The sequence below is a fragment of the Eretmochelys imbricata genome, chromosome 1 (genome assembly GCF_965152235.1).
Source record: "Eretmochelys imbricata isolate rEreImb1 chromosome 1, rEreImb1.hap1, whole genome shotgun sequence".
NCBI classification, from domain to species: domain Eukaryota; kingdom Metazoa; phylum Chordata; order Testudines; family Cheloniidae; genus Eretmochelys; species Eretmochelys imbricata.
Window position 1 is genome coordinate 119,728,911 of NC_135572.1, and position 14,313 is coordinate 119,743,223.

Sequence of the window (14,313 nt, forward strand, 5' to 3'; positions counted from 1 at the left end):
ATTCCAGGACTGGAGTTCTCTGTCAGAGTTCAGCTGCTGTTCTGGCAGCAGGTCACTGGGTGGCAGGTTGGAATTGCCTAGCTTGTAGGGGCCCTGTAGACTACTGTTCAAGACTCATGGTTCCTGATAAATAAATACACTTTCCAGATAAAATACAAATAAGGTTACAATATTAGATCTGCTAAGAACTGTTTTAGCACATATGTGTTTTTTTTTTTAAATTAAAATGTCTTGAAATCCAAGAAATACTAACCTAAATCTCTAGAATCAATAAACAAACATTGAAAGCCCTGGCTGGGATGATTTAGTTGGGGATTGGTCCTTCTTTGAGCAGGGGGTTGGACTAGATGACCTCCTGAGGTACCTTCCAACCCTGATATTCTATGATTCTATGAAAGGTCTGGTAACTCAGCCAACCATAGTCAGGTCATTCTACATTCACTTGAGTGTGTTCTCTCACCTTGCAGGTAGGTCAGGCTGAGATAGGAAATGTTTTGTGTCTCCTTTCCCAAAGTTCCTTTACAGCAGGAGAAGGTCCCTTAAGGATGGACTGATACAAAGGCCAGGACCAGAATGCAAGAGAGATTTGTCTACTTCGATGTGCATCTTATATTCCTCCAAAATATCAGATGGTGTAAGGATGGGAGGTCTGGTAGCAAAAGACTGATGTCTATTTTGGAGCTCCCATTGGTACTCTCTGGCAATTTTTATGGCCTCGAAGAGGTGAAGTAGTGCTGGTGATGACAAACAATATTTGGTATTAGCATGAAGTATCTCAGAAAAGGGGGTTGCTTTAATTTGTAGAAAGAGTCCTGTTCCTTTGGAGTGAATACCAACTTGATCATCTAAGACAGGGATTGCCAACCTGTGGCTCCAGAGCCACAAGGGGCTCTTCAGAGGTTAATATGCGGCTCCTTGCATAGGCGCCAACTCCAGGGCTGGAGCTACGGGCTCCAACTTTCCAATGTGCTACAGGGTACTCACTGCTCAACCCTTGGATCTGCCCCTGGCCCCACTCCACTTCTCCCCCCGAGGCCCCTGCCCCTTTCCTGAGTCTGCTGCACCCTTCCTCCTTCTTCCTCACACCCCCCGAGCCTCCTGCACACCACAAAACAGCTGATCACAGCAGGCGGGAGGCGCAGGGATGGAGGGTTAGGTGCTGATTGGCAGTGCTGCTGGCAGGTGGGAGACACTGGGGGCGGGGGGGAGTGGGAGCTGATGCGGGGCTGCTGACGTGTTACTGTGGCTCTTTGGGAATGTACGTTGGTAAATACTGGCTCCTTCTCAGGCGCAGGTTGGCCACCCCTGATCTAAGAACTTGTGATCTGATGAGGAAGGGAAATGTGTTGATAGATGTTCTCAGATGCCTCTCAAATTGGAATTAGAGAATAGTCCTTTCAATGTGAGTTGTTCAACCTCCTGGGTGGGCTGGTTCTGGAATGGTTCACCCCAGAAGACAACAAGAAACTCCTGAGGTAGTGAAGTTGCAATGCTTAAAACCTCAGGCTTTTCAGGTGGATGTCTTCTCCATTGCCTGAGACCCTGTTACTATTTGGATGATTTGTGAGAGATTAAATTCAGTTTTTGGTGGGCAAGGTTTTTCAGATAAGGTTATGGCTACCCATTTAAGCCTTCTCATGAGTTGTCCATATCTATAGAACTTGGGGAAAAAATGTTCCTTCTGGTGTCAAGACAAGCAAAAGACAGCCCATGCGTGCTCCTGTCAGTATTGTGAAGTTTTTTTTAGGAAGGCTTGGTGTTGCAAAGGGTTTTCTTTCAAATTCCTGGGAATCCAGGCATCTATCTTTAATTCTTTCCAGTTAGGGCACATGCTTCAATAGTACAATCCTGAAGAGAAGTTTCAATCTATCTATGCCTCTTATAATGTCCACTGTACGTTGTCTAATGTCCACGGATGTTTATGTAAATCTTTTTATTTTTAATTATCAAGTTAATGTTTCATAGTCATAGTATTAGCTAGAGGAATCAGTGAACTAACCACTCTAATACAAGTCTCAATTCCTGATTTTCCTTAAAGACTGGGTTGTCCAGAAATGGTTGCTAGCCTTTATTCTGAAAAGTTTCCATGTAATTCCAGGAGATGATCCTTCTTAGTTTTGATCCTGTTTTCCTTCTTAGAGGGAGAAGTTTGGCATTCTCTAGATGTCTGAGCAGCAAAGTACCTGGGAACTCCACGGTTTAGACTGTTACATGGGAAATGTATATATTGGGGTGGGTGGGGGAACTGGAGAAGGGAAGAAAGCCATGTAAAGCCACTATAGCCATAGTAATGATGGTGTGCTAATAATCCATTGAGCATGAAATGGTATTACATAATTAACAGGTAAATTTTCCTCTTTTAGTATGTGCTTTGGCAGAGCTGAAATAAATCTAAATGTGTTTATAAAACAGATTGAAATACCTAGGATAATATAGAGATAAAGTGGGTGAGGTAGTATTTTTAGGTTTCAGAGTAACAGCCGTGTTAGTCTGTATTCGCAAAAAGAAAAGGAGTCCTTGTGGCACCTTAGAGACTAACCAATTTATTTGAGCATGAGCTTCACGAAAGCTCATGCTCAAATAAATTGGTTAGTCTCTAAGGTGCCACAAGGACTCCTTTTCTTTTTGTAGTATTTTTAGTGGACCAACTTCTGTTGGTGAGAGAGAGAGAGAAAAGCTTTCAAAGTTGGTCCAGTAAAAGATATCTCACCCACCTTGTCTCTCTAATATCTTGGGACCGACAGTGTTACAATGACACTGCATAGGATAATATAAGCATTATATAAATGCAACTTTCATCCATTCATATATAGATGTCAGTACTGCATACATTTGGATTGCAACTCATGTGCCAATTAATATCTTTTACACATGAATTCAGAATGTATACATTTTAAAAATAACCACTTACTGTCTATGAAAACCATTTAAACCTGTCCTTTTAGTATTTGACTTCAGTGTATAATGTAGAATAAACCAGTTTTAAAGTTTTGAGGATTGTCTGCTGTTTGGTTGTCCAGTTTTGCCTAACTGCCTAGGCATTTTGGCCTATACTCAAAAAGCTGCATCAGTATATTTTTGGGATGCATATGGGAAAAGTCTTGAAATGTTTAAGAATCTGTGCCATATGGCTCAGGTATCAGGGAGATGAACATAGTATAAATGCCTAGATAGGTATATGTACATTTAAAAAAAAAATTACAAAGTGAGGAGCTTCGTCGCTGCCCTAAACACCAGAGGCGTAATGGGAACATGATGATGATGAAAGTTTGTTTTTTTTTTTAAAAAAGGAAACTCTTAGACTTATTTTTCGTTAACTAAAGTGTTTGCAATAAATAAAATTATAGCAGTTGGCCTATTGTCTTTGAAACAAAATAAATAAATACATTTGGTGACATACGTTCATGGAAATATGATTCTTGCAATGTTCTTGAAAATAAAGAGCAGTCTTACAAATACTAGAGATTTTGCCATCTGCCATTAACAAAGGAACATATTTTTCAACTTGCAGCTGTTTCTAAGGTACTGTTTATAAATGGCATATTAGTCATCATGATGTTGCTTTGTCATTTGCATAGTCTTTCTATATTGTTGCAAGTTATGAATTCCACTGCTAAGTCAATATCTAATTCAGGATGTGTAGATGGGCATTCAAAGACCTAGAAACGATACATTTTTATTGACTTTTTTGCATCAAATAAGACCCTCAGCTTTAGCAGTGAATGTCATATGGGTGATTGTTTTTAATCTGTGGGTGCCAGAGTGAAGACTCATGTCGTCATTTACTTTCTAGAAACTGGTTAGGGTATAACAGCCTCAAAAGGAGATGTCTGCCTGAACATCTGTCTACAGACTAGATGCCATATATAAAGCATTTCAAGGCCAGAGTTTCTAAATGGGAAGAAAGGTACCTCAAGGTGAAAATGTAAGGAGATTCCTACTACTCCAAGTTAACTTAGCAACCCTTATCAGGGACCACAGAGAATCCACTTTATATTACATGCAACAAACTACGCTCAAGGTTGTCAAGTCAGGCTCTCAAAAATTAGGAGATGCCAGAATGAAGGTTGCCTGTGCAATCTTAATTTGGTCTCCTGGTGTGTCTGCATTATGATACAGACTGATCGTGGAGTTCTGCTGTGCATTCTGGGACATCCTTGGCCTGGACCTTGCTACCATCTGGGCCAAGTCCTTAGAGAGCAGAGTGCTTCCCTTGTTCTGCATGCAAGCTGTGTCTGCATGCCCAAAAGGGAGACCTCTATGACCTGAAGAATTGGCACCAGTGTCACTCCTCAACATGCACTATAAAGTCATACCGAAGGTCATCTCTCTGTGGCTGAAATCCGTGCTGGCAGACGTGATCCACTCATAGGCGCTGACTCTGTGGGTGCTCCGGGGCTGGAACACCCACGGGGAAAAATTGGTGGGTGCTCTGCACCCACCGACAGCTCCCCCCCCCCCGCCCCAGCTCACCTCTGCCTCCTCCCTGAGTGCGCCTTCCCCGCTTCTCCCCCTAGCTCCCAGTGCTTGCCACCACAAAACAACTGTTTCGTGGCAGCGGCAAGCGCTAGGGAGGGGAGGGGGGCGGAGGGGGAACATGGTGTGTTTGGGGAAGAGGCGGGGCTGGGGCAGGGATTTGGGGAAGGAATCCAATAGGGGCAGGGAGGGGGTGGAGTTGGGACGGCATGGTCTCTTGTCCCTCTTCCAGGAGAAACCTTTGATCCACACGGTCAAATGCTATCTCCTGGGCACTCTGTGGGTATTCAGCTTTGGTCCCTGCTCTGTAGGGTTTCTTCGGGAGCTATAAGCTGCTGCAGAGTGTCTGGTGAAGCTCAGCTGGGCTTTGACCAAACCTACCACCTTCGGTAGAGGGGTGCATCAGGGCTGCCTGCCCTCCAAACAACTGTATGCCCTCACCATTGACCCCTTCCTCTGTAAGAGAATGATGGAGCTGGTACTTCAAGAGCCGGACTTGTGGGTGGTCCCGTCTACATATACCAGTGACGTGCTCCTCGTGGCCCAGGACCTGGGAGACCTAGTATGGGTGGCAACTTGCCAAGCCATCTGTTTGGCAGCCTCCTCCACTCTGGTCAACTGGGTCAACAGTTCAGCTCTGGGAAGACCTCGGCCCACCCATACCAGTACCATCAATAGGTGCACACCTTTAAACTTCTGCAACAAATGAGGTAGAGATCCTACAGCGAAATATCTGTCTTCAGTACACAACCTTGATTCGTCTCCAGAGCAGGCTGGGAAATATGGTATGTGATCACGTAATTAAATACTGTACCACAGGCACCAGCTTCCTCCTTTCCCGGGGGTTGCTCAATCCCCACACAGTCCCAGGCTCAGGCCCCAATCCACCCCTTCCCCCAAGCTCCCACCATGCCTCTTCACACCCCCGCTCTGCCCCTCGCACCACTCCACCCCTTCCTCCTGCTAGAAGTCACTTATCAATTTACCACACTGGGTTATCTCAGACGTATGGTATAGTAACTTTAAAATGGACCGTGGATTTTAGTGTCCTTTAGACACTACTAAGAAATTATTTTAAAATACTGACAGTGTCTACATATCTTGGGTGTTTTAAGTACACTCATATCTTAAAATTAACAGCTTTGGGCATTTTAACAGTCTTCCCTGATGCATGTTAAGTCAAGTCACTTGGGTAAATGATTTAAAGTCCATTTTGCTTAACTGGGCAGCTAGTGAGACAGACAAGCTTTATTTTATTTATGGCCAATACACTTACATGACACTAATGTATTTTCCACTTTACAAAACTACATCACAAAAAAGAGGAAATCATTAGCTGGAAAAAGCAAAATATTAAGTCATCCTTTTAATCTAATAATTGTAAACACTTGTAAAACTGTTTAGGCATTTAGGTTTGTTTTGTGATGAGGATGAAACTTAAGAGACTGAAGTTTGCAAATCTATATATGTTGTTTGGAAGTGATATGGACACAGTGTTCCTCATGTCTTGGACCTCTTATATTAAAATAATATTTTAGAAATTTTTTTGATGTTTGTCTTTCAATACTGGGGCCTTTAGTTTATTTCCAAAAAGGACACAATTGGTTCATGCAGTGATACCATTTAATCCCCAGCTCCCTTCCCCCACCCTGACCCCATCATTCAAATATTCATTTTTTCATGCTCTGAAGTTGTGATGGTGTCAAATCAGTTCGAAGAAGGAATTGATTCAGCAGTAGTTTCATGACTTGACTGATTAGCAGAGATAAGAAGAAGGAGCATAACTAGGAAAACCACTACAGCATGTAGTTTTAACTGCTCTTTGGGGAGCTAGTTAATGAAAGAATCACTACAGAAACACAGTTGTGTAAAAAAGGAGCATTCTCTTATAACACACTGAGGATATGTCATAAGTGGAAATATGTTCATAATTTCTATTTACTCTTAGCTGTAATTACCATGTGTCTTAAGAGAACTCTCAGTGCTCTGTCAAGGTTGCTTCGATCTTTTCTGCATCACATTTCAGGCAGAGAAGCTCAGTACAGGCTAGAGCTTGCCCCATGTGTTTTTTGTTTTTGGCTTCCTTAAGAATTTAATTATCTGTTTTCTGTGTGAGAAAGCACTGGCATACCCAGAGACCTGAGCTTCCACTGACTGATTAAATTGGCATTAATCTGATTCATGTTCTTGTTATCTTTGCCATCTGTCTGTGAACCACAGTTAATAGATTAACATTGGTTTATGTGTTGCCCTTTAATTTTTTTAAAATTCTCTCTTTCCTTTGACGCAGTGTCTATGAACCAGACAGAAATGTTCTGCGGAGGAAAGAATGGGAGAGGAGAAATCAGGAGGCACAGCAGGAAGATGGTTCATTTAATACCAGTTACTCCCTCTTCAGTGAACCGTACAAGGTAGATGTTTCCCAACTGTACTGCTTTTTATTTATTTATTTCTGGACAATAAAATGTAGGTTGTACAAGATGTTGGCTTCAGTAGTCTCTTACAAGTGTTGGCCTCACAAAACTTGCATATAAACATTTATGGTTCATTGAGAATCAGATACTTTTATATTGGTTTCTTACAAGATTCAGTAGTAACTAAGATGAAATAATCTAATACCTTGTGATTTGCATTGAATCTACGAGGTTGCACTGAATCTGAGAGTAAAGGTGATGGTGCTTTACTTCTCAAGTATTTAGGAAAGTAACTGTGATAGAATGTGGTCAGGCTAACATAAGAACATCAGAATGGCCATACTGGGTCAGACGAATGGTTCATCTAGCCCAGTATTTTGTCCTCAACAGTGGCCAGTGCCAGATGCTTCAGAGGGAATGAATAGAACAGGGCTATTATCGCATGATCCATACCCTGTCATCCAGTCCCAGTATCTGGCAATGAGAGGCTTAGGGACACCCAGAGCATGAGGTTGCATCTTGGTTAATAGCCATTGATGGACCTATCCTCAAGGAACTTGTCTAGTTCTTGTTTCAACCCCAGTAAAACGTGTGGCCTTCACAACATCCCCTGCTACAGGATGACTGTGTGTTGTGTGAAGAAAAATAAACATAAGGAAGTGCTAAGTCTGCTGTTTGTTAACTTTTTTGAGTGACCTCTGGTTCTTGTGTTATGTGAAGGGGAAAATAACACTTCCTTATTCACTTTCTCCACATCATTCATGGTTTCATAGACTGCCATCATATCCCCCCTTAGTTGTCTCCTTTCTAAACTGAACAGTACCAGTCTTTTTAATCTCTCCTTATCTGGAAGCTGTTCCATACCCCTACACATTTTTGTTGCCCTTCCAATTCTAATATGTCTTTTTTGAGATGTGGCAATCAGAATGGCACGCAATACTCAATGTGTGTGTGTGGGGATATCATGGATTTACCTAGTGGCATTATAATATTTTATGTGTCACCTATCCCTTTCCTAATGGTTCCAAACATTGTGTTAGCTTTTTTGACTGCTGCTGCACATCGAGCAGATGTTTTCAAAAACTATCCACAATGAATCCAAGATTTCTGGACCCTATCATTTTGTATGTCTAATTGGGATGGTTTTCCAGTGTGCTTTATTTTACACTTACTGACATGTAATTTCATCTGCCAGTTTTGTTGTCCAGTCATATTTAGCTACACACTAAATACGTTTGTATCATGGGTACAATCTAGGTGCCTGTTGTTTAGCATGACAGTATATATAGTTTATTTTTTATTCGCTATGAATGACACAAACAAAATTGGTCTGAAAATACCATCTGCTAGGATTTTCATTCCTGTGGTCCCACCTTCCAAAAGGGGCAGACAGAATTCCCAAATGTCATTTAGAGTTTTGGTCCCTAAGGGATGGAGCACAAGCCAGTCCCACCACCAATGGTCACATGTTACCCTTTGAGCTTAAGCACTGCCTAACCTTTGAGGACTGGTAGTTACCTTCTTGAGCATGGTCAGTAAAAGAGCTCCCTGCAGAGGCTGTACCTCCCAATTGCTGCTCCAGCTCTTCTCTTTGGATGCTTCAAAGCACCGTAGGGTACCTTTTACTATGTCCCTGCCTTCCAGTCAGATCTAAGTTATTAAAATAGCTCTGCTCCATCTGCCTTGGAGTGGCCTACCAGTTGTACAGGTGTTAGATTTGCTGCAAATGTTGGCTTAAGCACTTAGAAAACATGGGAAACATCTTCAAGTCCTCCTCAAGGTACTGCAGAGAGACTACCACAAGTCCCTTATGAGATCAGCCTGGAGTGTTTTGAAGGGCAAACCCATGAGCACAAGTTACTCAATACCACTATGTGCTGAGACTTGGTGCAGGTGCTGCTGGGTTAGTGCAATGCATTTTCGTCCTGCTAAGCCCAGTCAGGTAGCTTCATCACCAAATGGGTTCTGTGCTGTTGCCCAGGAAGCAGTGGATCCTTCACCTGCATAGTCAAAGCTATGTACTTGAAGTTGGTGGTACTAAGATAATCTGTAGAGGTCTGAAGAAGAGGTTGAGCAGAAGCACTGAGAGAGAGGGTCTTATTCTTTCTGACCGGCTTCTGCTAAAACCTCCCTTTAGAAACCTTTGTAATGAGGCCTCCAGATTTTCCCCCTACCATCTCTATTTATCATCTCAGTCCCATGGTATGGAAATGGTGATTCTGAATTATCAATGTGTTCTCAGGCCAAATCACTCTTAGTTCTGTGAGAGGCTGCCACAAAGTCTTCAATACTGACATCAGTGCAACCTTCTCACCCTGTGTCAGAAAGTGAGGGGAGCTCTCAGTACACTTGGAGTGCTTTTTACACTGGGGTTAGCGCCTGTACCCCAGGAGTTATTTCCCTCAGTCACTAAGCTCTGGCTTCAACACCAGCTTCTCCTACCCCCTGTATCTTTTGTACCATGGATTCTGATGCAGTCCCTGTCAGAGCTTCCTGAGGCACTTATGATGCTGTAGGCTACCCCATGCTCCTCCATCACCAGACAGTTCCTTCCATTTATACCCAGCTGGGGAGGGGAGTGGGGGGTGGGCTGAGGATCAGGTTGGTGGTGATGACTACAGCTTGGATGCAGAAGAGCTGGAGGATTCTATAGATGCCAAGTATATTTCTTCTGTGGAGAAACATCAGGTTAACAGCTCTGCTGGTGTTCTCATAAATCTGCACGTGTAGTTACTGAGATGTTACAGGGCCAGAATTTCCCTCTCCCATAGAGTGCTGTTGCCTTCCACCCTATTTTAGATGAGCTAGTGAAAAAGATGTGACAGGCACTTCTACATCTGGCTTTGTTGTGAAGAAAAAAATATATCCTCACCATGGAAACCACCACCTACGTCTCCCACCTTGAGTGTGAGGTCTTGGTGATGCCAACCATGGCTACAGGGAAAACCATCACTCTCACAGTATTGAACACCAAAGCTTCAGCACTTAAGATTCTGTGAATGTCAGATTTACACTGCTTGTGGCCTTTATCATGGCTTAATACCAGGAAGACGTTTTCTGCTCTGATTGAGTCTCTTCCACAGAACTAATGCCAGGAAGCTTGTGCACATAAAGCATAGACTGGCTGTGCAGCAGGTGTGGACCACCTTCCATGCTAATGAATTGGTGATGAAAGATGATGAAATTGTTGATGAAAGCCTCGGGGGAAGATGCCTGTAGCTCTGGCTGAAGGCATCTTGGTTGTACTAGGTTTCTATATTGGAGAGAAACTGACTGGGGAATAAGTGGAGTTCTCACTGCAGAAGGTAAAATGAAGGCCTCTGAACATTCTCAGGCCTGTATCTCATCGCTCAGGCCCCTTTGTGACACTTTCTCGGGATGTCCATAACTGTAAGTCACCGTGTTACCCCTTGCCGTAGCAAGAGAGAGATTTGTTGGTGGTAAGCTGGATGACAGCTTCCTGACACCCCAGTCTGTTAGCCATCCCAGGCAAACCATTCAGCATTCTTCCAGCCCTTACTTTGCCTTCCAAGTAAACAATTGGTGTATCCCAGTTCTCCAACTCCCCAGAAGTGTTCCCCCTGTATTGTGCAGCCCACCACTGAACACTCAGTAATTATTAAGTCCACTGTCTCCAAATACTATAAACACCAGCTTACTTCAACAGAGAAGGAACAGTCTATTTAATATCACAGTACTGAGATGACATTATTGTAAAAGGAGAATAAGTTTATTAACAAAGAACAGAGATTCACATATTCAAGTGAATATTGAGTAGGAATAATGGCAACAGTGACATTGATTACATATAAAACAAAAGTATAACACATTTCTAAGAGACCGATCATAACTTTTAACATGCTAAAACCTATGGGCTTGTCTTCACTACAGGCTAAATTGGTGCTGCTGCGATCAGTGTAGCGGCATTGATTTAGCGAGTCTGGATAAGACATGTTAAGTTGATGGGAAAGTGCTCTCCCATCGACTTCTGTAATCCACTTCAACGAGAGATGGAAGCTATGTTGATGGGAGAGCATCTCCTGTCGACATAGCACGGTGTAGACACTGAAGTAAGTCGATGTAGTTAACATTGACTTTTGTTATATAGTTTAGTGCTGTTGTGAAGACAAGACCTATGTCTAAGTAAGTGTCCACTTAAAGCAACTTCTCAGCAGCACCAGCCCCCAGGACCAGGATCCAACTTTCATAGATGAAAAAAGTGCTGTCCTTTTTGCTCCCACAGTGATAGATAACTGTCCAGGGGTTCTTTTCCCCCTTCTTATAGTCCAGCAAACCTTTGAAATGGATCCTTTTGAAGTGTACCCCCAGATAAATTCATTCTTTCCTGATGCCTGTGCTCTGGTGTGCTGGTGCCAGGCTGCTTTTTCACCCTCCTGTTAACTTGTTCTTCCTGTGTACCTCAAATGCAACTGAACTCCCATTATGTTTGGCATATCCTGCTTAATTTACATCAGGGATCTAGGCAGATGGGTAAATCAACATTCCTTTGTTTGGGTAATCCTTGTTTATCAACCTAGTTTGGTAACGTAGTTTAAACATATTTTTAGTACATACATGCGACTTCTGGAATAGCATCTGAACATTCCTCTCACAATGCTTATGATGACCAGTATGATATAAGCTCTCATATGATACCTCACACGACATTCTTTATGGATAAAATTCAATGATATCAATGTGTTAGGTGTAGTGAGTTTGTCAGACTTGATAGGAGATGCTGTTATATGACAGTGAACCCTTTACCAGTTGGCATCAAGGGGCCTTTAGGGTCACACCTTCCACAAAGGAATGAAGGGAAACACTCCTCTTTGTAGGCCCAACTTTTACATTAACTCCAGGCTTCAAGGAAGTTTAATACCCCTCTGCACAGGGCACTTCGCCTCGATAACACCAGCAGAAGTCAAAGGGCCTCATTCTTGCCTTTCAGCAAGCAGTAGCTGACCTTGTCAAAAGCAGACTGGGAGCCTTTTATACTTGTTTGCTCCTGGTCATCTTAGATGTCTGTGCTCTGTGTCCTAAAATCAGATTTTCAGAAAGACTCTACAGCAGTGCTACTCAGACCTCTCTGGTTCAGGAGCCAAATAAGTGATCAACATTACCCAAAAGAGCCTAGTGTGACTTCATTGTTTCATTTACTATTTTTTAAAATATATTATTCTCACAGCAGAATGACTGACCAAGTATTCTACAACTGGTTAATAACATAGTAAAAGCATCCTGAATGGTTAATAACTTAGATTGGTTAATAGTTAAATCACTCAGTGTTTTAATATCATGTGCTGCAAAGAGCTGCAGGAGACACACTGAGGAGTTACTTGCAGCTCCCAAACCTCAGTCTGAGTATTACTGCCCTACAGACTGTTCCTTACCCCATTATACCTCTCAAGAATGCTCTCAGGCACCCTCTGATGATGAAGAGATGCTGCAGGAAGTCCAATCCCTTCTGGCCAAGAAAGAGGGAGAAGGGGTTTTATTCCAGATACTTCCTGGACAGAAGAGACTGCCTCATCAACAAAATCTGTAATTTTGCTAAAGGTTCTTTAAGAAGAATGTGATTGGCTATATCCTCTGGATCTTGCAGTTGTTTATACATATAGATACTTCCCAGGTATCAGAAGGTGTGAGATATGTTTTCACTAAATACTTGGTCTACTTACCCAGGTTGGGAGTGCATGTGTTCTCCTACCTAATAACTGGCTACTCAAGGACAGCAACCCTTTTGAGGGTGTCATAAAATCAGTCTGTACCATTAGAGTTCCTGTTAAAATACCCGACATTCCAACTTGTCCCTAGCAGACAATTAGAATACCCGAGAGCCCAGACAGATACAGCTTAGCTTGAACCTTTCCTGCCTCAGGATGGGATCCAAGACCTTACCACTCTGGCAGAGAAGATAAGGAAGAGCCAGCAGATGACAGCTTAGACCATACTAAGAATGTTGGATCTGATGGCTACAGCTGTACTTGTAGTTCCCATAGCACATTTGCAGATGAGATCTCTTCAGTGGCCCCCAAGAGCGCACATTCTCACATCACATTCAGATGAGAGAATACCTCTAGCCTGTTGGCATCTAGAGGCAATCTTCAATTAGCTATGGCAGGGGTCGGCAACCTTTCAGAAGTGGTGTGCCCAGTCTTCATTTATTCATTCTAATTTAAGGTTTCACGTGCCAGTAATACATTTTAACATTTTTAGAAGGTCTGTTTCTATAAGTCTATAATATCGAACTAAACTATTGTTGTATGTAAAGTAAATAAGGTTTTAAAAATGTTTAAGAAGCTTAATTTAAAATTAAATTAAAATGCAGAGCCCCCTGGATCAATGGCCAGGACCCGAGCAGTGTGAGTGCCACTGAAAATCAGCTTGGATGCTGCAGGTTGCCTACCCCTGAGCTATGGACATCCAAATTGCAGTGAGCACAAATGTGCCTAGCTTGTGACAGGGAGTCCATAGAGAGGGGCCCAAATGCTTGGAGGAAGTTGGTCTTTCCAGGAACAAAGGCTGCATAAAAATGTTCACACATAGGGATATGGACAGTTCCTCAGGCTTTAAGGCCTGGTATTCAAAAAGGTGGCCCTAGTTTGAGGAGAATCAGGCCACCACATTTTACATCAATAAGTAGGGAAGCACCATGTCATGGGGTGACCTGCCTCTTTAAGGGCCAGGAGGCCAGGGCCTGGCCAACCTTGTTTAATTAGCCAGGCCCTACCACACCTGATCTGGGTGTAGGACTTAAAAAGGGAGGAAACCCAGCACTTAGGGGCTGGCTGTGGAGGAGAGTTGTTGAGCTGTGGCTGAAGAGCTGAGTCACTAGAGTGGCGCTAACTCCTGTGGTAGGTCCTGGAACAAAGGGCCAGTCTCCAGGGAGGAAGTCCTGGGGGCTATGTTCTGTAAGAGGAACTGGGATTTGAAGAGGAACCCAAGAGGGGCAAGAGGCTCAAGCGCTTAGATGAGTGAAAGACGTTTTGGAGTTCTCCTGAGCCCAGGCAGAAGTCATGGGACTTGTTACTCTTCCAAAAAAACCCACCGATGAGTGCAAATCTGTTTGATTTAGAAGGACTTTGCTGCTGAACTCGGAGCAGATGGGAGAAGGGACTTTGAAGAAGTTAGCTGGGAGAAGCCAGCTTGGGGCTTGTCCAGTTACAGCTGGACTTGGATACCCCAGAAGGGGGTTTGAACTTTTAAGTCACAAAAGACCCAGACAGAGGCTAACAACAGGAGAAGGTGACCAGCGGGGGAGCCCCATCAACCCCACACCCAGCACAAGAAAGCACCAGCTGGTGAATAGCTTCTGTGCACATGGGGCTTGCTCTGTAGTGGGATCCTATAACACTGCCTGAGTTGGTAAAACCTGCTTATGTTAAAGTGTCCCTGTCTCTCTAAACATTCCTTGACACCATAC

General features: G+C 43.2%; 1 protein-coding gene across 1 annotated transcript in view; it reads left to right on the top strand.

The window, feature by feature from the left end:
* The window catches only part of AFF3 (ALF transcription elongation factor 3), a 465,059-nt gene that overhangs the window by 58,727 nt on the left and 392,019 nt on the right, over positions 1 to 14,313 (top strand). The window contains exon 2 of the mRNA XM_077810373.1: positions 6,767 to 6,887. Within this exon, the coding sequence (XP_077666499.1) occupies positions 6,767 to 6,887 (121 nt within the window). The remainder of the gene's footprint in view (positions 1 to 6,766; positions 6,888 to 14,313) is intronic.